This window comes from Aethalodelphis obliquidens, unplaced genomic scaffold, assembly GCF_003676395.1.
Source record: "Aethalodelphis obliquidens isolate GAN/ISIS:26980383/991018 unplaced genomic scaffold, ASM367639v1 scaffold50, whole genome shotgun sequence".
Lineage (NCBI taxonomy): Eukaryota > Metazoa > Chordata > Mammalia > Artiodactyla > Delphinidae > Aethalodelphis > Aethalodelphis obliquidens.
The window spans coordinates 5,492,781-5,517,546 of NW_020837994.1; the positions used below are offsets into that span (position 1 = coordinate 5,492,781).

General features: G+C 49.4%; 1 protein-coding gene across 1 annotated transcript in view; it reads right to left on the reverse strand.

Annotated features, from left to right (window-relative positions):
• Positions 1-325: 325 nt before the first annotated feature.
• Positions 326-24,766, reverse strand: part of TENM4 (teneurin transmembrane protein 4) — a 742,958-nt gene continuing 718,517 nt past the window's right edge. The window contains exons 31-35 of the mRNA XM_027083511.1: positions 20,668-20,903; positions 16,789-17,085; positions 13,712-15,326; positions 8,261-8,403; positions 326-5,719 (exon numbers count right to left, since the gene is read on the reverse strand). Coding sequence (XP_026939312.1) covers positions 4,961-5,719; positions 8,261-8,403; positions 13,712-15,326; positions 16,789-17,085; positions 20,668-20,903 — 3,050 coding nt within the window. The 3' untranslated portion in view covers positions 326-4,960. The remainder of the gene's footprint in view (positions 5,720-8,260; positions 8,404-13,711; positions 15,327-16,788; positions 17,086-20,667; positions 20,904-24,766) is intronic.

The window sequence follows — 24,766 nt, forward strand, 5'->3', positions numbered from 1 at the left end:
TTTCCTTAGGGCAGTGTCGAGCTGTCCCACCCCTTGGAGTCTGTCCCTGAGGCCAGTAAGGACAGCAGCTGCAGTGCGGCCCAGGGGAGCAGTGTGGCATAGCTGATGTCAGAGGTGCTTTGACATTCCTGAGGTTAAGCCCCAGGGTCTTTGTGTCCTTTGGAAATGCCTCTCCATGACAGCTGTCACCTGGAGGGCTTACGAGGGACTTTGGGGCCAAGCACCAGAGCTTTGGAGGTCCTCCTGAGAACAGGAGCTTCTAGTAGCGCAAACTCAGAGGACCGGCTCAAGCAATTGCTACTCCAAACAAAGGCCACCAGACAGCTTTAAACACAAAATATTCTTTTATTTGTCAACGAAGGCTACACGGGATCACTTCTAGTTTTGTTTTTATGCTTTTTTTTTCTTTTCTAGAAGGTATCTACATCTGCATTTATTTACAGCCTTGTTGGTATTTACACAGTCAAGAATACAGTGTTAGAAACACAAAAGTGTTGAGAAAAAAACTTCTCAAAATTAGTTCCAGACTTCAGGAAAACTATTTCCACATGGTAAGGCCAGAGTCTCCAGTGTTGGTCGTCCAGAGGCAGCTTAGGAGAGTCCTTTTGCTGAAGCCGTGGGTTCAGAAGTCTTCAAGAACAACAGGCAGGCTTAGAAAAGTGGGATTCTGGTGTTGGGTGATCTAGGGCTACCAGGCACCAGCAAACATCTGTGACTCAGCTCCTGCCAGGATAGCTGAGCCTGCCCGAAAGTTGGTTCTCCGTTGGCAGTTTGCCCTCAGAATCAAACACATTTTCTTCGGGACCAGGAGGTCACCTAGTATCATGCCTTTGGCATTCCAGAGGGGGTAAGAAACCCAACATTGGCCTGCTGTCTGGGGCGGTCACGTACACAAGGCTGGTTTCTGAGAATGGAAAGGTTGGAGAGGAGAAAGTTTCTATCACCTGAGCAATGAGTCTTTAAAAGGAGTTTGCTGTTATTTGAAGGTAAAATGAAAGGGCCTTGAACTACAGAGTTCTTTCTTTAATGCCCTCCTGTCCAGTAAAATACAGACAAGTGTATAAACTACCTGGGAATTCTGAACCTTCAATAGAGGGCTTTTAATCCCAATGAGGATCCCAAGGGAAAAAAGAGACTGGGTGCTTTCCAAGACCCCTCAGGAGGCAGGCCCCAGCTCAGGACCAGAAGCCACGGCCGGGGCTTAGTGGCTGCTGTGAGGAATGGAGGATAGATTCGACTTTAAGCACCAGGGGAACAAACCCCCAAACCCGAGACCCCGCTGAGGCCCGGCAGACTCCTTCCTCCTGGGCACCGAGCTCAGCCTCATGGTCCTCACCTCGTGGCAACTGCAAATACCAGGCTGCAGATGTGAAACTATTCTAAGATTTCACATGGAAATCTCATCTTTGCATCTTGGAAACCCCTGCCGCCTATAAGGCGGTACTTAAAAGTCACAGCTAAAAAGGTCCTTTATTCTCTTTTTCTTGTTTTTAAACAAATCTGATTCCTTGTTACCTGCCTATAAAAACACTGCCCAGTTTTATTCCCCTTCCTTGCCTACATCACCTTCTGCTCCCAGCCCCACCTCATTCTTTAAAATCACGCCCTCTGGCCATTTTCAACCTCTGGTCAGTTTCTTAGCAATTGTTTCAAATCCTCCATCCCTAGGTAGAAATCAGGCACTAGTCTGTTCCTTGGGTTAATTCTCAGCCGACAGTTCTGAGAGACAAGCATCAGGGGTAATTGACCGTGGAGTTCCTTTCCCTTCCTCCCGTTGTCAAAGCTCTGCCCTCCAGTGACGTCTGCCTGGAGGGTGGATAAAAAGGAAATCTCATCCTATAAAAAGCAAAGTTGCGGAATGACTGAAGTCCTAGTTAAGGTGATGACAGAGGGGCTGTGGATGAGGAGCTGATGGCAGCCGTGGAGGATACGGGAGAAGGCAGGAGCTCTTCCAAAATAAACCTTTTTCTAGGGTCAGAAGCTGACATCCTGCAGAATAATGAACCTGAGCCAGTGAGGGAGGGCTGGTAATTCTAATGCACACGTTCTGGTTGGTTAATGCCAAAAGGGCAGGTGCCGTCAAGGATGGGATTTGCTGCCTGGAGGCCACTAAGCAGGCACAGGGAACTCCGGCTTATGCCTTCAGACTCACTCTTTGTGGTGCGATTGGCACTGCTGGTCTCAGCAGGAGGACAGACGGAGAGTGCAGGCAGTGAGACACCTGCCAGCCCAAATGGAAACCGACTCAGAAGGGCCGAGGCCAGAAGCACCACCTCCAATAGCAACAGCACCAGTGCGAAACTGAGGTGCTTGATGCTGCCGGCCCCACACCCGAGGTCCTCTCCAAAGGCTGGGGATGCGTCATCTTCTCCCCATACAGAAGCTATGCCTCCTTGGTGGTATGTAGCCCAGAAAAAATATAACATCATTCGTTTAAAGGAAAGGAATGCTCAGTTATTCTCTGTGATTTTGATCTTTTAGAGTCCACACTATTACTTTGGTGGGGGTGAGGGGTGGAGAGTCAGAGGGCTGGGGAGGTGTGGGGAGATGGTTCATTCGGCCCTCATGCTGTCTCTGACCTCCAAGTAGATGTCCCCAGCAGGTCTTGACTGATGTCAGGAAGCCAGCATGGAACTGATCGTCTAGGTCAACGGGCAGGGTCCCATTGCTCAAGGGCTCCTTGTATCAAGAGTACATTTGCGAGGCATAAGTCTATTTTGGTTTAAAAACAAAAAAACACTTGTGTTCTTCAGGCCAAACGATTTTCCATCCCATCCAAGAACGATCCTGCCGGATGGGACCCGCCACCAGCTCCCGCCTTGCACAGTGGGCCCAGGAGCACTGCATCTGACTCAGCGGAGCTCTGGGAGGAGTGGGCAAATAGTCCAAGACACTGTAGCAGCAGTGTCACTTTTTTTGGAAACAGGAAGAGCACTTAGCGAAACACATCCTCTCATCCCAGTGGGATGACGTAAGGCAAAACCTCCTCTCCCGAGAAGCTCTGGGTGCCTCCCTCTGCCAGGCGGACCCCGGCCTCCGTGCTGCTCCGATTCTCATGCAGCAAGAGACCTTTTCGGTTTCATTAACTCATGGAATATTCTGAAGACTCTGTGAGTAAGGCTATAAAGGTGCCATGAGCTTGTCAGTCCAACGAGGTTTCCACGGAAGGAGCTCAGACTCAGAATCCTTTTTCCACACTCAATGTAAAATGTAACCCATAAAAGTCCCATTTTCTAAGAAGCCCAGCTTGAAAGGAGGCATTTGGCTTCCCCTCCTGCTCTCCCAGAGCCTCCTGTGAGAGGTAATGACAGTGGTAATTAGGCAGATAGAACAGGAGAAAGGAGCTCCTAGCGCTCCCCTACTCTCAGCGCTTCCCCCGGCCCACTGGCTGCTGCCTCTCCCTGGGCGTGCCCTCCCGGTGTGGGATGTACTCACTCCCGAAAGGACTTAAACTTCTGCCCAGTGACCACAGGCGTAGGTCTTCACAGGGACAACTGTAGCCCGGGCTTCTGGATCCACAGGCACCAGCCTCAGGAACCGCCCCCAATCCTGGTGGGGGGTAATTTGACGCTGCCAGGCCACACCAAATTCTCTCTTTCCTCCTTAATATTGCTTTAACACCCCAGTTGGGCTCCTCTAGAGGGGAAGCTGTTTTAGAAGAACTTCACAGAAGGAATTTCCTGAAAGTCCATCCAGCTGCATCCCAGCTCTGCAATTAGCCCAATACATGAGCGGCAGAGGAGCCTTCAGGAGCTCGTTAGAAGGATGCTCGACTCATGCTTTCCTCTCTCTGGCTGACCTTTTTCTTAAGCCTCTTTCCACGATCAAAGGCCACCAAGCACCTCTCTCCACACTCCTATTTCTCAGTGGTGGCAGCTGAGCAGTGGAGGGAAGATACCCAAAGTCATGGGGAGAGGGCTTCACCTAGGAAGGCAGGCTGGTACCCTTGCCACCACTGCCGTTCTTTTGCCGTGGGTGACCTTCCCTTCTGGACGTGGTGCCCACACTGAGGGCTTGCTGTGCGGTGCTGCTTCTCACGTCTGACTTTGGGAGAGAGAAAGAGATGAATAAGGAACATCATGGGAGGACCAACCAACCACAGATGCCCTGGATGCCTCTGCCTCTTGGGGAGGCTTGGGCTCTGAGCCCCAGGATGCTGTCACCAGACTGGGGAAAGGACCTGGGAGACACTTTCTCCATCCCAGCATGGAGGTGGCACTGACAGCTACACAAGATTTGCAAAAGGGGTTGGGGGTTTCATTTCGCATCAAAATATAAAGCTTGGACAGGAGTTTGGGGCAGCTTGAAAAAGGTGCTGTGAGATCATGAAATCCCCCAGAGAAGATGGAACCATCCATGGTCCTCTGGAGGCATGGAACACAGTGAGTAAAAAAGCTACCACTTGTCTGCGGGAGCTTAGCCAAAGATCCTCAGGTCCTGCGGACCCTCCTTCCAGGCCCCCTTGGAAATTTGCTACCGGCCCATTACTCTCCGCCGCACCCTTCCCTCCTGCCCGACCCCCATGGAAGAGAAAGTTGCACATGGGACAAGTTAGCACAGACACTTGTGTCTCACATCACACTGGGTGCCTGGGGACAGACAAGGACACACCCCAGGAGATGCATCTCAGTGAGGAGAAATGTACCCCAAACAACAAGGAAAACTCCTCAAGGAAAAGGGAACAAAAGACAAGAAAGTTTACATTGTGATCACACTATGGAAAAAAAATACCTTCTTTTCTTTGCAAAAAATGTGTGAAGGCCAAATTTGTGTTTTTCTTTTCTTAAAAAAAAAAGGATGTTGCATGAATTACACTGCAACCAGTATCTTTTTTGTTCGCTTGCTTTCTGCACTTGTTAAAAAAAGGATTCTTTTTTTTTTTTAAGTACAACACAGTCAGGTATGCGGCCACAAAAGAGTAGCTGTCTTTGGCAAGAAGTCCCGGCCACGGTCCTCTCTGTCACCTTCGGCCCATCTCACTCTGTCTCATGAAGTGGATGTTGCTGGCGCTGTCTGACAGTTCCGGGTACTGCTCGACCGAGATCACGAAGAAGCCGTCGTAGCCTTGAACCCGCCCCGTGCTCAGCGCCTGCTGCTTCTCGCCCTCTGTCCAGGCCCGCAGGCCTTCCTCCCCTTCCCGAAGTCGCTGCTGCTCGCGGGCCCAGGCCTGGCGCACGGCTCTCTGCCGGGCCAGCTCCAGCACCCGTGCCTTCTCCTCATCCGGTGTTGTCCCATAGCGGGTGTTCAAGCACAGTGCCCCGTACTGGAGCTGGATGTCTGTGTACCGTCTAGTCCTGCCACTGAGAACCGTGTTGATCTGGGACACAGTGACGTTGACCCCGTTCTCCAGAGTTCGCCGCCCCCCGCTGAGGCCCAGGATGGCCAGGTCGCCTTCCGAAGGTCCTGCTTTCACGAAGTAGTGGGTGTCCACTCCGTCAATGGTGAAGTGCATGTTCTCTAGGTAGTGGGCGTTGTTCAGTATGGCAGCAACCCTCCGCCCGTCCTCGTTGGCCACACTGATGATGTCTGTGGTCACTCGGCCATCCTTCAAGGCGAACTTGACCCCTTTGCCAAAGACTGAGCCACTGGATGCAAACTTCTTTGTCTCTGGGGCCTGCTGGCAGCTGGTGATTGTGGAGCTGTAGAGCTGATCGAAACGTTCCAGGGTGACGAAGGCCTTGAGCTGCTTCTGCACTTCACACTGTACCCCGAGAACAGACTGATGGTGGGGGGAGAGAGAGAGAGTGAGATCAATGGGGAAAACTTCCAACGGCCTGGAGAATCAGCTTACATGACTAAAAGTCAAACCTATACAAATGTATTAACCTGTAGCCTCTACCTCTACTGCTGACCACTAGGACACCCAGCCCTCCTTCATCCATCTAGTCGCCCTTCCTCCCATTCAGAAGCGGTTCAGTGAGCATCTACTCTGTGCCCAGTCCCTTTCTCGGCACGGGAGATACAACAATGAATCAGACATCATCCCTGCCCTTGAAGAACTCCTCGTTGAGTGGGGAAAGACAGATGTGGCAACAAATAACTACAATCAAATGTGATGAGTGGTGGTCTAAGGGGAGCAATAGTAACAGCTACAGCCAACATGTCGTGGCCTTTGAGCTGAATAATTCACATTCATTATCTCGCCGGATCTTCACAATAACTTTATACAGTGGGGACTGTCATTGCTCTGGTTTTACACCTAAGGAAACTAAGGCTCAGAGGGTGAAACTGGCCCACAGTCATACAGACTAGTAAGTATTCAAAGCAACATGCAAACCCTGGTCTGTCTGATCCCAGAGGCTCAGTTCAAGGGCTGCTGGAGTCGGGAGGGGCAATCACGGCTCAGGGTGTCTCAGCCTGGAGGCGGAGAAGCAAGGTGAAGGAGATGGGGTTCAAGGACAGGCTCACGCTGGAGTTGGGACTTGGAGGGTGAGGGGATGATGTTAGATGCAGGAATGGCGAGGAATGCACTCTTGACAAGAAGGCTTAGTAGGATGAAAAGTAGTGACTTACATAAACCCTCTTAGCCTGCTGTGTTGCTCTCTGCCATGTGTAGAAATGATTTTCAAGGAGGGCCTCTGTCCCCACAGTGCTACCTGGGGGCTCAAGTGCCCCCGCTCTTGGATGCTTTGGGGGACAGGTTGGAAGCCACGTTCAGGCGGGCCCCGGGGCCTTATCAGCAACTTAGAGAAATGGCTTTAGAAAAAGGCCTGTCGGTTTCTCACTGAAATTCAGTCCTCTTTATAATTAATAGGACCCTGTCTGTGAACAATTATTTCCTAGAGTTTCACGGAAGCTGGAGCGCTCAACAACAAAGATCTCCAGTGCTTGCCAAGGGCAGAAATCAATAATTCATTGACAGGCAAGGCTGGCAAACCGTCAGACACTGTGGCTCTGGGAGGGGGTGGAGAAGGGAGTCTGGAGGTAGGGGGTGCAGCTGAGTGGCTGGAAGCGGCCCTGGGAAAACAGTCAGTGCTGTGGGCAGCTGGGCAGTACCTGGAGGGATGGATGGCGGGGATTGGAGAGGGGCAGGGGGTGGGGCTAGGGCTGCAGAGAGAGGATGGGCTTGGTGACCAGACTTGGGTTCTCATCGCCTTTCCAGCTCACCTTGGACAAGTTTCTCTCAACTCTGGTCTTATCTGTAAAATGGGGAAAAAGGCCGAACTCACGGGGTTGTTTACTTCCTTCAACCATTTGTTCATTCAACAGAAGTTTTCCATGCACCTACTGTGTGCGAGGTGGTATGCTGGGTACCAAATAAGACCCAGTACTTGCCCTCCTGGGGCTTAGGGTCTAGTGGAGATACAGGGAAGAAAACAGGAATGAAAATATAGCGTGTGAGTGCTTAGCAAGAGGAAGCTATAGGTGCCACCGGAGCACAGAGGTGTAGAATCACATTCTCCAGGTCAGGGGAAGGAAACAGCTAGGCTGAGGCCTGATGGAATCCGACTGGAGTAAGAGATACGGATGTGTAAGTTTCTGATCGCCAGCAGTATGCCATCTGGCAACTCTGATTTCCTCCTTAGTCTCTTGTCCCCCTGGTCAGGGATCCCCTGGAAGGCCTGGTCTCTGCCTGATTCTTTCCTGCCTTCACTGGGCTCCCGGGGCCTGGGGCCTGGAAGAGCCAGCTCCCAGCACAGATCTTATGAAAGAGGGGGGCAGTGGGAAGAAATGAGCAAATGGATGTCTGAAGTGAGAGGGTGGAATGAAACTGTTTTTAAGGATCTTTAGAGCCATAAAATTCTATGAGTCTTTGAAATTGGGTCATAAATGGAAGACAGGGGAAAGTAACATGTTTTTGAGCACCTACAGACAGATCTGGGTTTGAATCCTGCTCTACTTCATCCTTGCTGTGTGGCATTCGAAAGCCTCAGGCATGAAATCTGTAAAGTGAGAACAACGATACCAGGGATATTTGTGTGTTAATTTACGTAGAACAGGCCAGGTGCACTGAGGTGCTCAGAAAATGTCATGTTTGTATTTCGAACACACCTTCCCTCTTTGTACTTTTGTACTGGGTTGGGACAAAGGCTCATTTTTTTGTGTGGAACTCCAAACTCAGTGTAACGTACAAAACTCCTTAATTTGGCTTGTGAGGGCCTACGTGCCATTACAGCTGGGTCCACAGTGACCTGCCAGTGGCAGGGTTACTAAGTATTTGGTTTCTGTCATTGGCCTAGGCTTTCCTGAAAAGCTGGTGGGACCCATTCCCGTAATGTCTGGATGGCTTGAGGGGTGGGCAGTCATGTGTGTGAATTACCTTGCTGTTGTCCCACTCCTGAGTTTTCATCTGTGTGTGGATGAGCTCGTAGGATGGTTCCGTGGCATCCGTGTCTGGCTTGGGATAGCCGGGGATCACATTGTGAAGCTGGAATCCGAAGGTGAGGAGCCAGCTGTTGACATCTGGGTGGGACAGAAGCAGAAATAGCCCCATGGAGTCAGTGGACCTCAGAGTGACACATCCCAAGAGAGCAGCCTAGAGTTAGGCTGCAGGGGGGCGGGGTGAGGACACGGAGAGCTGCTGGGGGGAGAGTCAACAAGCATGGTGGAAACTGTCTCACGGTATGAAAGCTGAACATGCTCTTGGGACCTAGTGTCCCCTCCTAGGGATGCATCTGAGCGAGATGTCACTGAAGTAGAACCTAGGTTTCCAGACTCCTCTTACTACCGTCCCTCTACCCCGAGGACCTTCAGCTTCGTAGCCAGCGGCAGCTGTTGGTGGATGAACACTCCTCCACATCCAGCCGCAACACCGACAGGAGACACAGAGGACAACCAACCCCAAAGGAAAGATTTTTTTTCTTTTTTTTTTTGCGGTACGCGGGCCTCTCACTGCTGTGGCCTCTCCTGTTGCGGAGCACAGGCTCCAGACGCGCAGGCTCAGCAGCCATGGCTCACGGGCCCAGCCACTCCGCGGCATGTGGGATCTTCCCAGACCGGGGCACAAACCCGTGTCCCCTGCATCGGCAGGCGGACTCTCAACCACTGCGCCACCAGGGAAGCCCCAAAGGAAAGGTTTTAATGAATGACTTCCAAAGAGAAAATTCACTGAAGAAGCAAACTCTCCCTCCTTTCTCCTTTTTGAAGAGATCAGAGCCGCAGGGCTAAAGTGCATTGGGCATGGAGGTGGCCTGTCCAAAGATCGAAGAGTTTTTCCCCCTTGATCCTGCCTTTATTTACTCTGGGAGCCTAAGAAAGTCACTTAAGCTCCCTGTGCCTTCATTTTCCAGTCTTTATATTGGGCTTGAGGACCTAGCCCCATAGGCATTGGATTTACTGGTTTTTATAATATTCCTGGGGGGTTACTAATTATAAAATACTAGGTATAGGGAAAGGTGGGATGTTGTCATGAGCAACCGGCTCACTGAAGAGTGGAATCAGGAAGCCAAGACTTCAGGAAAAGAAAGAGGGTGGAAAGTGTGTCATCAGTTACTTGGCCCTCTGTTGCTGAGTGTCTTTTATGTGCCCAGCTCTGGTGTCACAGATCCTCAGCTTGCACACGCAGGACCCTGAAGGGGAGCTGAGACAGGGACACGGATAACCTTGACACAGGAAAAACACCTAGAGGAGGGCAGAAGTCTTTCAGTTCCACAGACTGACAAGTCTTCACGAAGATGGTTACCTTGAAGCCAGGCAGTGAAAGCTGTGTAAATTTTGTCAGGCTTCGATGGAGCTGAACGCAAAGGCCACTGTATAAGGCAAGGCCTGGAGAAGGGAGGTGAGTATTGGGAGCGTTCGGGTAACCGGACAGCAGTTCAGCAAGGCAGAGAGAGAACCAGAAAGGAGAATGGCGGCTGGAGAAGGAAGAGCCTGGGATGGCAGGTGGGAGGTGATTTGGGGTCTACAGGAGACAGACAGACAGCCTGTGTCCCAGCATGGCTCAGCCTTCCTTGCGAAGGGGCAGCTGAAGATGCCAAAGCAGTTGTTGACTAGAGACTCAAATCCAAAGTCAGGAGAAGGCAGGATTTGGAATTAAGTGTCTGAGCCAGCAACTCTGGGTGGTGGGCATTCAGGCCTGCTTTGGGCTTTTTCCAAAGCAGACAGATCCCTGGTCAGGGAGGTTCTTAGGGCCCAGGCATTGGTGGAATTGAGTTCATCCCAGTGATGGGAGTGCCATTCGGGGGTCATCAACTTCATCCCACATTGCCTTTCCATTCAAGAACCTCAAGTTTGCCTTTTTTTTTTTTTGGTTTTTGTTTCTTCGATGTTCCAGAGCCCCTCTCTTGGGTGTGAAGGCTGGAGGTTCTGACGTGGAGGAGTGGTAGAAAAGGAAGCTTGGAAACCCAGATTCTACTTCTAGAAAGATCATATAAAGGAAAGAACATGGTGAGGCAAGACAAAACCCAGGTCCAAACTCTGGCTCCCAACTTGCAAACTGTGTGATCTTAGACAGTTTGCTTAACCTCTCTGAGGTTCGGTTTCCTTATCTGCAAATTCACGGGAGAAATGGTTTTCACCAAGTCATGGAGAAGAATACTAATAGTGTTACCACTTTGGGGCAGCCAACATAGAGCAGGAACTGTTCTGTTTTGTTACATAAATGATTGGATTTAATGTATTTTAAAGTGTCCAGCTTGGTTCCTGGCTCATAGAAGGTTGCCTGTGTTTCCTCAAACCCAAGCCTCCATGTGCCTGGAACTCCATTTCCTCTTTTGTAGCGTGAGGTGCTTGGACCAGTTTTCTCCAAAGTCCCTTTCCTCACTGAGTTTCTAAGTATCTCTGATTCTCTGCATCTTGGTAGATGGTTCTTTGGGAAATTAAAACAAACAGAATGGGGGGGGGGGGGGGGGGGGGGGGGGGGGAACAACCCTACAAAGCCATTTTGCCCGAGGCTGAGAACTTGCATCTGAATTTGTAGTTGCAAAGGAAAGCTTCTATCAGGAATACTGCAAGTTCCCAGGAAGCCAGGGGGCTGAAAAGAGGCCTGGGCCTTAATTACAAGTGAGGGAAGGTGGGAAACTTTCTCATTATGCCTTTAGGAAAAATGCTGAAGATTGATTTATTCACTGCTCTTTCTACTGTGCTTTTCTGAAGAGTTGGGAATTTTACTCTTCTTTCCTATGACATCAGAGGTAGACATTTCCCTCAAGTTAAAAAGCTCTTTACTCATCCGTTCGTCCCAGACTTCAGTGTGGCTGCCTGGGACAGTGATGAAAAATAATAATCCTTTCACATGTACACAGCTTTGCACTTTACAGAGTGAATTCAGATCTCTAAGAATGAGGATTTTGGAGTCAGACACAGCAGAGTTCTAACCCCAGCCTTGCCACCTCTTCCTGGGAGGGTTACTTTACCTCTCTGACCCTCACTTTCCGCCTTTGTAAATGGGGTCAGTGGTCCCCGTCACACAGGCTACAAGTGAGGGTTAAGTATCTGATGGATCAGTAGTGGACATTTTTAAGTTGCCTTCCTAGTGTCCCATTCTGCCTTCTCTCTCTTTTTGGGGTCTCCATGTATTTTTAGGGACACTGACTCCACCTAAGGGCTTAGCATTGAAGCATGTGACCTAGGCTAAGCCAATCAGTGCATTCTATCTCCCCAGCCATGCTGGTTGGTTCAGGGGTTGTCATGTGACATAAGCCTCTCCAGTATTACAGGCTTAAGACCCTATCCTGTATTTGGAAAAAAAGATGAGAGGCCTTTTTATCGTTGTCGTTGCTGGATGTGAATGAGGCTGTACGTAGCCCACGTGGAAGCTGAACAGTCAAGTTTAGTGAGGATTAGCAGTATCTTGGCTTTTAGTAGTAAAGTGGTTTTTTCTTCAGCTACAGTAACCTGCCAAGGCATCTCACAGGAAATTCATTGGAAGATGAGGCAGGGGGCGTGCTTAATGCAGACAGATATGAGAGAAATGTCCTCTCAGCCGTTTCAGTTTTTCTAGGGCTGGCAGCAAGCCGAGTAGGGTGAACGCTGTGAAACCTTGTTGAGATATTCCTGTGCGTCCACAGGCCCCAAGGATGTTTTCATCGCACCTGCTCACTCTCTTCCTTCCCACTCTTGGGACTCCTGCTCTCGGCATGACCACCTGGAATTCTTCCCTGAAAGAAGACTCCTCTAATTCTGTCAGCAGAAACAGCTCCAGACTGGGCCACCCCAGTTTGGGGGCCAGAAAGCCACCACGTCCCTAAGGGGCACTCACGTGGGGCTGTACACATTGCCCTCTCCATACTTTTGTACGTGCGGTCCCCTCTATCTGGATCGCCTTTTCCCCCATTACCTGGCGAATGTCCACTCGTAAGCGGACCTCACGCGCCAGCTGCTCCCTGGGTACAACCAGCTGTGCCTCCTGTGTTTCACTGGCTGTCAGCGCAAGCCTCCACCGTGGGTCCCTCACACTGGACAGCAGTTGTCTGTCTGGCCTCTTGTGAGGTGAACTCCTGGAGGGCGGGGATCATCTTTCTATCCCCTGTGCCTAAAACGGTGGCTGCACAGAGGGGGCCCTTTTTGAATGAAGGAAACTGCCTTAAACTAGCGGCAGGAGGATTGTGTCACAGGACAAAAGATGGGGAGACGACCACGTTTGCAAGTGGTCGTGCCCAACTTTTGTCCACCACGAACTCTGTTCTATAGAAGGTGCTGGTTTTATCCAGACCTGAATCTCCAGAGCTGCTCTGACTCCTGAGGTCTTCTGTGACTGGCCTGGCAGCGGCTGCTTGCTGGAAGGAGGCTGTTAGAGGCATTTCTGGCATGTGTGACCTATGGGGCATTTTATACTCGAGTTGGTTTCACGGTAGTGGAGACCAAAGCCCACTTTTTTTTTTCAAAGCCCACTTTTAAAATCAGACGGTAAGGGAAAGAGAACCAACATGAACCAGGCACTGTGCTAGGCAGGTTATAAAATGTATCTCATTTCACCCCTGCGACCATCCTATCAGGTAAGTTTTTTTTTTTTTCCTATTTGTCCATCTGTTCTTTGCTCCTTTTTCTCCCTCTTTTCCTACCCTCTTTGGATGATTAATTTAGTCTTCATTTTATCTCCACTATTGACTGATAAGCTGTGCCTCTGCTTTATCTTTTAGTAGTTGCTCTAGGATTTACAATATGCATATTTAACTCACCAGAGTCAGGGTAGATATTCTAACTTCAATTTACAGATCAGGAAACTGGGATTCAGGGGAAGTTAAATAAATTTTGTGACTGTCATAGCTTAGAAACGATGGATCTCTCACCTAGTTCTGTCTGTTGCCAAAGTCTGAATTTTCCATGACCTCACCCCAAATAAGAGAACTGAATTCTTCTTTTCTTTCTTTTCTTTCTTTTTTTTTTTTTTTTTTTTTGTCATACCTTCATTCAACTTATCAGGGACTCATAACCAGCCTGATCTCTGGGTCAGAAACTCTCAAAGTACATTCCAGGGGATGCATCCAGTGAAATATTAGGGTTTCGTGGTCAAATAAGTTGGAAAAATAGTGGGTAAATATATGAAACAGTTCTCTTTACTACAGGACTTCTCAGAGCCTTTCATAAGCTGAAATGTATCGTGAAAGTTTAAGAACGGTAGTTGCCCTGTCAAATTGATTTGATGCCAAAACCAGTTTTTCCAAAGCATTTCTCTGAACTGGTGTTTCTTCAAAAATACTTTGGAAAATGCTGCTCTAAAAGGAAGTCAATATCTCCCATGACCCCATACCAGCTTTCTCAAGGAAGGCTGTCTTTTCAGATGACCAGAGTGATAGTGGTTCCTGCCCTCTGAATCAGCCCCGATCCTCACCTGTCATGAAGCACTTGACGTCCTGAGAGTTACTGACCGGGTTGTTGTTTTTAAACATATAGAGATTAAAAGGCATGATATTGCTGCTACTAAGCTGCTTCCACAGCTCGTGGTCTGGGCTAGTCCAGCGACCAGCCAGCACGTCGTAATCTCGCCGGCCCATGTGGACGAGCTTGGTGAGCGGGTCATAGAGGCCACCGTGGTAGCCAATGATGATCTGGAAGTTGGGGTTGGTGTCCATGTAGATCTCCCCGTAGGCCGTGTACAGGATCTGCTTGATCATTAAGCCCGTTCCACTGAAGACGGCAAGAGGGGTCCCGATGTTGTCACAGGCTATGTAGAACTCATCTCCGCCGCTCAGCTCCATGGCAAAGAGGTGTCCTTGCAGGTCGTAGTAGAGGGATGTGATCTCAGAGCTGGAGTGGTTGTACAGGTGGGTGACCTTGGTGGGACTGGTCAGGTCTGCGTAGAAGAACTGCAGGTGGTGGCTCTGGCTGCTCTTGCTGGACACCCGCCGCCCCAGGCCATCGTAACGGTACCTGACGCTCCAGCCACCACCCCGGTTGTAGGCCTTGATGAGCAGGCCCGCTGAGTTGTACTCAAAGACATCACTGCCCCTCTGCCTCAGGAAACCGTCCTCGTCCATCTTGTATTGCACGTCACCCAGCCTGGTGATGCGGTCACGGAGGTCATACCGTAGTGGGGTGAGCCGTGCACTGTTCCCCGGGCTCAGTAAGTGCAGGTTCCCATTGAGGTCATAGCTATATCGCCAGAGTGGTTTGTCATTGATGGAGACCGTCTGCAGCTGGCCGTCGGCGTCGTACTCATAGGAGTAGCGGGTGGTGTTGGCATAGGGTCCCACCTTCAGCTCCTTCTTAACGACTCGCCCCATGTTATCATACTGGACGGTCATCCAGTACATGAGCGAGCGGAAGATCTCGTATTGCACTTCCTTCATCCGGCCGTATGCGTCAAAGTGCTTGGTGTGGGTCATGACCGCCGTGGTGATGATCTGGTTAATGTCATAGTAGATGACACCAAATTTCCCGAACTGCTCCGTCCTGCCCGACACATCGTCATAGCGATAGAGGTCGATGGGCAGCGGGGTCTCATTGATCACGGCCTGCATGCTGGTCACCCGGAAGCTGTTGTCATAGTTGTAGTCAAAGCGGGCGTTGACCATGCCTTCCTCGGTGAAGCGAAAAATCTGGCGGTCGATCAGGGGCCCGATTTGACGGTAGCGGATGGTGCAGGTGAAGCCCTCGTTCTGTAGGTTGATGGTCTTCAGCATGCCGGCGGTCTCGTCGTAGGTGAAGCTCACCTTGGTGGTGTCGTATAGCATCTCGGCTAGCTTGGACAGCTTGCCATACTTGTATATCACCCTGCGGCCGGTGCCCAGGTAGAAGGTGTGGAGGAGGTGCCCGTCCTCAGTGAAGTCCTGGATGACTGAGGCGTTGCCCTCGGGGGGCTGGTAGATGTTCCTGTAGTAACCCACTGAGCGGATGGTCTCCAGCGTCTGCCGGGCTACGTTGGGCATGGTCACAGAAGAGAGGCGGTCGTTCTTGTCAAACTCAAAGATGTACTGCCTCTGGCTGTGGAGGAGTAGCACCATGGACTGCAGGGGAAGGAAAACCGAGAGATGAGAAGAGCATGCTGGGAAGGAAGGGGTGGTCTGTGAGCCCAAGACTTAAAGGAAAAGAATGAAAGGTCAAGGAAGCTGGTGGTTCTCTTAAGTTATGCCCAAACCAGAGCTTTCCAACCAGTACACCCTAGGATATTGCAATGGGGTACAAATGTGCTAAGACAAGAATTTCTCTCTGCCCTTGGCCCTGGCAGGGCCTGGGGCCCCAGAACACTCAGGCCATTTGCCTTCCTATAGTGAGCAGCCTTGTCTGTTTGCCCCTTTGTGGGGTACAAGAATGATGATTTCAGCATGGGATGGGGTTGGGAGCACTGGCCTCAAGTATTTGCAGCAGCCTCTCTTCTGGCTTCCTTGTGCCAGATTCCTTCTCAGATCAACCTTCCTACTCAAGCAAGAATGATTGTCCTAAAACACAGCCTGACAACGTCTACTGCCTGCTAAACAACGTCCGTTGACTCCCTACGGCCTACAGGATAAAGACACGTCTGAGAAGGACATTTAAGGTTTTGCATAATTGGTTATGTGGTAACAGGTCATACGTCCACCCCGGGGTGGGGTGGGCTGTGACGGGAATGGGGAAACCTGGTTTCTAGTAATGGACTCATTGTGTGGCCCTGGGCAAGTTCTTTCCCTCTGGGTTGGGTTTTTCAGTATGTTGGATGACCTCCAAGGTCTCTCTTAGCAATACCACAAAATGCTGCTCTCGGAGATGTGAACACTGCACAGGGTAGGGGAGACAGATCACAGACCAATCAGAGCCTGGGCCCTGGACAGGTGACCAGGAGCAAAACGTTATGTAAAGATCTGGGTATCAGAACTGGGGCATGAAATACAGACTGCTTCAGGAATAAGTCAGTAGATAAAAGGCCTAAAGCCATCTGGGCATCAAAGTTAGCATTTTCTCTTATTTGGGACCAACTCTTGATTTCAGGCCCTTTCTGATTCCAAGTCCCTGGGATGAACTGAATCCTGACCTGAAGCAGAAGGGACATACTAAGGCCACACCTAGCACTTGAAGCTCAGGATTAAGCTCCTCTTGCTTAATACTAATCCCCAGGCTTTTGCCTTGTTCTCTGTGACCAGATCACACCAAGAGCCCTAGACCTGGGAGCAGACCCCTGCCTGGGTCTGGACCCGAAATCCTGCTCTGTAAGTCCAGACAGTGTTTGGGTCTAGCTCCAGCCTATTGGGTGGGACTTTCACATGCTCCTGCCCCAGGCCCCCCCACTTACCACCCCATCGCCATAATCCATCCATAAGCCACCCGGGACCCCCTGGCACGCTGATGTGGGTTTTCCTGAACATTTCCTTTTGGAGACCACATGGGTCAGATCCATCCCACCGAGGTCAGCAGGCTGGGCCTGGCCATGGGTTGAGCCACAGTGATGGAGCTGCTATATGGCAAGGCCAGTGACGGAGGGCGACAGACACCTGCCTTCTCTAAGTATGTGTAGCTCCAGGTCTTCCCGTCAGCAAAGATCCTAGATGTGATGCGACCCGCCTGATCGTATTCCATCCTCTCAGACATGATGCCCCTCTGGACTCCAGCAATGTGGCCCCCTGGGGAGTAGGTCACGTTGACACCGTTCAGCCTGCTGCTAGGTGACCAGAGGCTGGGCCGCCCGGCCTGGTCATACAGGATGCGGAGGGTGAACTTGCGGTGGTCGTCATAGATCTTCTCTGTGCGTGTCACACGGTCAAAGTCCAGAGACAGGAGGTTCCGGTTGTGAACCTGGGGAAGGGGCAGGAGGAAAGAGAGAGTTAATCTAGACATTGAGAACTTGGTCTGAGAAGTTCCTGAGGAGAGGAGGGAGCACAGGTCGTGGGTGTCAACAGACAAGGGTTTGGGTCCTGGCTCTGTCCTTGTCAGCTCTGTGAAGTTTCCTTATCTGTAAAATGGGAATAATCATGCCAAGTATATAGGGCTGATGTGAGGATAAAGACAATGCAGATGCTGGGTAAAGAGTAGCAGAAACGATTACATCATTTCCTAATATGATTCTCCTAATGAGGATAGAAAGGCAGATCCTTCTTGACTCCCTCCTGAAAAGGGAGAGGCCACGTGGGCCCAGCAAATCAGTGCCTGACCCCATTTATTATGTGCCAGTGTTTGCACTCGTGTTTGATACCAGGGAGACCACAGTCAGGGACGGGCTCCAGGTCCCATGGCTGGTGAGTGACCGAGTCTGGATTTGACTCTCACCATTGCAACGTGCCAACATATGATGTGTGGTCCTCTTAGCAAGTCCAGCCCTTCTTAGGGCTTTGCACTCCCCATCCCCTCTGGGGTCTCCCCTGCCCTCTGCCACCACAATTAGGGCTTCTTGGTCACCTCAGTTAGCTCCCAAGACATCTTCTTCTTCCTGGAGGCCCTGGGAGGCAGTGTTTGTTTGAGTCTGGGACGGCTTCTCTGACTGGGGGTTGCCAGGAGACACTGTCCTAGGTTTTGGAACATTTTGCTCCTTCCTCTAGACTCAGGAGCCCACTGTATGATCTCTACCTGGGCTGCTAGGTCAGCACACAATTCAGTTTCCTTTCAGAGTCAGAAATACAGGGGTCCCACAGGGGTAGCAGTAAACCAAGGTTTCTCATATTTTAGTTATGAAATATACTTCAGAGGCCTGTTTCTATATTTGAATCCACCCCTTAGGGGCGCCAGTTGTCCCTGAAACACTGCCAGGTACTCTGAAGCTAGAATGCTGGTTCCCTCTAACTGGTGCTGGGCCTGGTGGGGCATTTGGGCACATTTTCGGACTCTTCCATTAGTTACTGGTTAAGTTTGACAAGTAGGTAAGAAGCCCCAAGAGGAAAGCGGACGATGCAGGACATATGATGCCAACCCGCGCATGTGGATTAAGGTAATGAAAGGCCCTCTGGGGCCCCGTGTGGTAGAAAAGGGCTCAAGTCTAGGAATCAGGCCAGGAATCCAGCCTCAACTCTGTGACCGACTTTTTTCTGTGTGACCTTGGGCCAGTGCCTTTCCCTCTCTGAGTCTCAATTTCTTCCCCTGTGAAACAGCAGGGCTGTTGTGAGGATTGAAGACACCTCAGTAAATTACCTAGCGGAGCGCTGGGCACATAGAAGGTACTGAGTTAATGGCTGCAGTTATTTCCATTAAATGACAGCAGATGATCGCGGTCATTCTCAGAGGAAGTAGAGACGTGTGTGTCTCCCCCTTCTCCCCAAACAAATTCTAAAGCCTTGAAAATCAAGATTTATAATGATGGTGCTGAGATGACTTTAGCTGTGAATGGCCTGGTTAAAATAAGGCTGCCTTCCCAGGGGTAATCAAACACAATTGCAGGAGCAAAAACAGTGTGGCAGACAATTGCCATGAAAAATCAGAGGCGTTGGAGGCTGAAGCTGTGCTCTTTGCAGAGAGGGCAGGGGAAGATGTGGGGTCTGCACCGCCAACAGTGATGGGGGCCCTCCCCCCAAGGTGGTACCACCAAGCCAGCCGCCCCCCTCACCTCCTGGAGGGGCCCCAGTGAAGAGGATCTACACCTCTGCTGCAAAATGAATAAAATTGAATAAAGCAGCTCACTGGGGAACCACCTAATGCCTCCTGTGCTCAGCAGTGGCGGCAATGAGATTACTTTACATCTTTCTTTCTTAAAAAAAGTTCCCAGTTGTATAAAAAATGAGCTCCATTATGGGGAGGTGCACCCGGCTAACATTCTAATTCCACCTGCCGCCACTGTGGGTGGCCATTTATTTTGGGAGGACTCGGAGATGCGGCCGCCTGACTGGACTGTCATTCATCTCAGGCTAGGAGAGGGACCAGTTAGTGCCTGGGAAGCTTTTGGTCCAGTTTACATGGCAGAGAGGAAATCCTAATAGCACTAATTACTGCCATTTATTGAGCACCTGGGGTCTTCCAGCGCTGGGCTAGGTGCTTCAAATGTATCATCTGGTTTCTGCAGAGGAATCTGAGGCTCAGAGGAGCTGCTCAGGGCTACACATGTGGCCCAGGCAGGAATAAACCCTGGTCAAACTTTCTACTTAGCTCACTGCCTCAGATGTGTATGAAGGGCTCCTGGAGAATTCACACAGGGGGCTCAGTGAGGCCATGGATGGTGTCCCACAGAGAACAAAGAAAGCTAGGCCTTCTCTGGGGAGCCCGTGGAAGGCTGTTTCCCACATTAGATAGTTGCTTGAGTTCTTGACTGTTGAGGAACACAGGAAACCTTGTTGTCTGGGCTCTAGTTGTGTGACATTGAATAAGTAACTTACTGTTTCTGTATCTGTTGTGAGAATGACACTATGAGACAGGGTGCCTATTTCTAGTCATTACTGCTGCCCAGCTGTGTGAATCAGGAAAAATTCCTTTTCTCTCTGGACCTTGGTTATCCCATGCATGAGTCAGGGGCTGAAGTGAACTTTCTTTGTGAGAAAGGGCAGGGGGCTCAAGACAGCGCTGGCTGTGTTGCACGAGGATGCTTCTGTGGCTTTTAGGAGTCAGGGGCATGTGGCTCAGTCCTGTGGTACCCTGCAGCTCAGCAAGTCTCCAAGGAGCACCTGTGGTCTGCAAGGCACTGTGCCGAAAGCCAGGTCACTCTCCCCATTGCCTTCCTTTCTGAAGTTGGAGGGAAAAGAAGCTGGGCAATCTGGCCCTGGGGCAGAGGCCACACTATAGAGACATGGGAGTCAGGCAGAAAAAGGGCTGGTTCAGGGCATCCACACACTGAGAAGTGCTCTGAGATGCCACACTGTAGATGCCAACCCCCTGGCAGTGACAGCTACGGTGGGGTCGTTCTGCTGTCTTAGGAAGGATAACTCTGCCTGGAAGGAGAATGTGGCTTAGGTTCCAAAGAGCTAAACTGACTCTTGGTACATGTTAGCAACAGTAGTAACAATAACAGTAATAAGAATAACAATAAAAGGACAACTAGAATAGGTATTACTGACCACTTATTATGTGCCAGACTCTGTATAGGGCACTCTATGTATTATTTCTAATCCTTGTAGCAACTTGTAAATTGGTTTGATCTCCCCCATTTTACGGATAATGAAATTGAGGCTTTACGAGATTGTGGATCTGCCCAAATTCACAGGGAATAACAGAAGCCGGAAGTCTGACTAACATCAAAGCCAGTGATCGTTTCACTAGCACAACTGAAAAGATACACGAGCCTCTTGTTGGGGGTAGTCGCTTAACTTACTTTCCCCTTTGCAGATGAAGAAACTGAGGCCCAGGAACACCTTCTCCCCGGGACGGTTTCAAGAAGAGTCCAGTTCTCAGATGCCTCCTCCTTCTTTCCCCCCAGGATCCAACCACCCCCAGGGGCTGAGACCTGCTGGAGGCCTTGCTCACCCGAAGCCGGCGCCCGAAGACGGTGACCTGGCCGCGAGCCTGCTCCTTGCGCTGCCGCCACTCCACCAGGTTGAGGCCGTTGTCGATGGGCAGCGTGACGTTCCGCTTGCCCACGGTGGGGTTGACGGTCCCGGCCAGCAGGTGGGGCTCCGTCTGCAGGGCCACCTCCATGCCGTTGGCCAACAGCAGCCGCAGGGAGCCGTCGGCCCCGATGTAGTAGCTGTTGCGGACCTGGTCTGAGGGAGACAAGAGGGATGGACTCTGCTCAGGAGGGTGGAGGACGGAGGGAGGTGTGTGTACAGCAGAGGCAGTGGTGTGGTGTTTAAATGTGTTTATGTTTCTGACTACAGAAACAAAACACTGTCATTGAAGAAAACCAGGAAAATACATGGAGGTCCATGAGTTCAATACCCAAAGGAAACCACTGTAAATATTTTGGTATATTCCTAGATTTTAGGGTATTTCTGAATACATGTACAGTTAAAAATGGTTGCTTACGGAGGTTTTTCACTGATCATTGTATTATATCGTTGAATATCTCCATAAATGTTTTTCTTAATGACTGCATGTTATTCCATTGCCTGGAAATACCAGAATTTATTTAACCAGCCCTCAAAGAGATATTCTGATTATTTCCAGCTTTGCATAATTACAGGTAACACTGCAGATAAATACATTCTAAACATTATGCTAAGTGAAAGAAGGCAGACTCGAAAGGCCAGATATTGTACGCATCAGTACATTTATATGAAATGCCCAGGACAGGCCAACTCACAGAGACAGAAAGTAGATTAGTGAGGGAAAGGGAGAATGGGGTGTGATTGCTAACGGGTATGGGGTTTCTTTTGGGGGCTAATAAAAAAATTTCTGGAATTAGTGGTAACGGTTGTACAACTTTGTAGATATGCTAAAAACTGCTGAATTATACTCTTTAATAGGGTGGATGTTATAGTATGTGAATTATATCTTTATTAAACATATACATTTTGGATAAATCAGTGTCTTCATTTGGGGTTATTTAATCAAGACAGACTCCTAAATGTAGGATTACTAGAGCACAGGGTTGAACGTTTTTAAGCCTCTCCCACTAGGGTAATAACACTCTTCGCAACAAGGTGAAAAATACGTACAATATGTATATCAGTGACAGAATGCCAAATATATATATGTATATATGTTTTAAATTGCTGTTATATATACATATATGTGTGTATATGTCATATATGTGTATATGACAATGATTTAAAAACAGGCTTGAGTTTGAAATTTTAAATCTGATTAAAACATTTTGGTTAGGATCTTTTAGCTAACAGAATCTTCTGGAGAAAAAGTAAATTTCAGCTGTAAAATGCACACTGTGTTCTTTTCTAAACACGGAAACATTTGAGTTTGCACCGCAGTCACCTGCCTCTTGCCCTTCCTTGGCTGTTGCTTCTCCTGCACTGCCCCTATGCTTAATAAGTGCTAGCCCAAGCCCTTCCTTCAAGACTCTGCTTAAACGTCATCTCTTCCCAGAAGCTTCCCTTGTTCCTCTGGTTGGAACAAATGCCTCCCCCTCCCTTAGCCTCTTTATTGGTCTCATTAGTGGTCCTGCAGCTGAGGGGTAGGGGGGTTCACCACTCTGTGAGTGAATGAATTCTCAAATACCTAAGTGCCTACCGTGAAAGGCACTATTGCAGAGATTAAGAGCGTGGACTCTGGAGCCAGGCTGCCTGGGTTCAAGTCCCAGCTCTGCTGCTCTCTTCCTGCAAGACCTTGGGCAAATTCCTTAAGCTCTCATGCCTCTGTTTCTTCATCTGTACACTGGGGATACTAACTGTACTGTTACCTCACAGGATTAAGCAGGATGATGAATATGAAGAGCCGAGAGCAGTACTGCACATCTAGTGCGTGTTACGTAAACGTTAGCTATTACTAGTTGTGTGTGCCTGGCGCTGTGCTGGTCACTGTCACATCTATCTCTAGTCATCTCTCCTCTATCTTCACCGCCCCATTTCACACGCCTGTCAGAGTGAACTTTTCTAGTACCGATCGTGGTCCTTCAATAGGTCCCCCTTACTTTTAGATCAGTGCTTAACAGAATGTTTTCTAGAGCGTATTTGTCTGGGTCCAAATACCCTACTAGTTGGGTGACTTTGGATAAGCTACTTAACCTCTCAATGCCTATTATCTTCATCTGGAAAATGGAGATATTAATAATATCTCAGAAGGTTGTTGTGAGGATTAAAAAGGATGATGAATGTAAAACACTAAAAATATACTTCATACTAAGTGCTCAAAATATTAGCTATCATTATTATTATTGCATGTGCTCAGTAAATATTTGCTGGATGGAACTAGATATATACTAGGCTATGTCAAGCAATAAGGATGTGGTTTTTGTAGGTAACCCTCACTGAATCTTCCCTGCTAGGATGGCATCAGATCAGCCACTCTCTCTCCCACCCCCCTGGCCCCATCTTTCTCCCTTTCTCTCTCATGCACGCAGAATTCTACAATCTGCCTCAAACTTGCCATGCATCATTCACTGACAATCTGTATTTTACTTCCTTTGAACAGTGAAAAGGCCGGTGTCAATTTATCTTCTGAAGCTGCTCCTTGCTGAATCTACATAATGTCCATTAATGGTGACTTTGGATGGAGCAGCATCTGTCGAGGCCCATCTCAAACGATCCCCGTTTAATGGGAGCTGTGACTTCCCAAGGCTGTTGTTCATTAGTAGCTACTTCTTATTGCTTCCCATAGTTCAGACGTAAGATGAAACCAAAAGAGCTTTTCACGAAGACGCTAATGAGGTGGCTGCAAAACTGAGGATCTGAGCCTGGTACGAAAGGAGAGCTTGGCACAGGTCCCAGAGGAGAAAAAGAGGTACCACGTTTCCTGGATACTGAGATGTACTTTTCCTTTTCACGTTTTAGTGTTTCTGAAATTGCAATGTGTCTTAAGTCCTTGTATGGATTTTGAGCAGTGTCTCTCCCCACCCCACCCCCACCTGAAAAGTTATTAAATCGATGGTACATTTTAAAACTGAGGAGATGTGGCACTTCTGAATTCAAAAAGTTGTCTAAATATTGGAAGGCCTGCATTAACTTTTGAGAAAAATGCTGAAAGCCGGCTTAGACGTATGGAGCAGAGGAGACAATTCTTAACCACAGGGAAGAAAACAGGCTTGAAGGATACGATGTCTGCATGTCATCAGCTGCACTGCTGTTCTTGGTCAGGCAGAACCCTGGCTGGTTTGGAACTGGTACCTTTTCTTGCCAATAACCCAGCCAGAGCATAAACACCTAGGGTCTGTCCCAACCCATCGCTAAAGGTGCTTGGTGGGGAAGGAATTCCAGGGCTTGATTTCTCTTTCTTTGACTGAGAACTGCTATTGTCCTTTGAGCTTTGGTAAAGGCACAGGACCACATTTGGGAAGAAAAATGGTTGTGAAAATATATGGTTATTTTCTTCCGGTGAATCAAAATGCCTGTTAATTACTTAATCCAACAAGTACTTTCTAAGCAATACTATGTGCATGGCCCATGCTGGTCACTCTATGTATATTGTTTAAAGAAACTGTCTGAGAGGAGATTGGTTCAAGATGGTGGAGTAGAAGGACGTGTTCTCACTCCCTCTTGCGAGAGCACTGGAATCACAACTAACTGCTGAACAATCATCGACAGGAAGACACTGGAACTCACCAAAAAAGATACCCCACATCCAAAGACAAAGGAGAAGCCGCAATGAGACAGTAGGAGGGATGCAAACACAATAAAGTCAAATCCCATAACTGCTGGGTGGGTGATTCACAAACTGGAGAATAATTATACCACAGAAGGCCACCCACTGGAGTGAAGGTTCTGGGCCCCACGTCAGGCTTCCCAACCTGGGTGTCCAGCAACGGGAGGAGGAATTCCTAGAGAATCAGACTTTGAAGGCTAGCGGGATTTGATTGCAGGACTTTGACAGGACTGGTGGAAAGAGACACTCCACTCTTGGAGGACACACACAAAGTAGTGTGTGCATCGGGACCCAGGGGAAGGAGCAGTGACCCCACAGGAGACTGAACCAGACCTACCTGCTAGTGTTGGAGGGTCTCCTGCAGAGGCGGTGG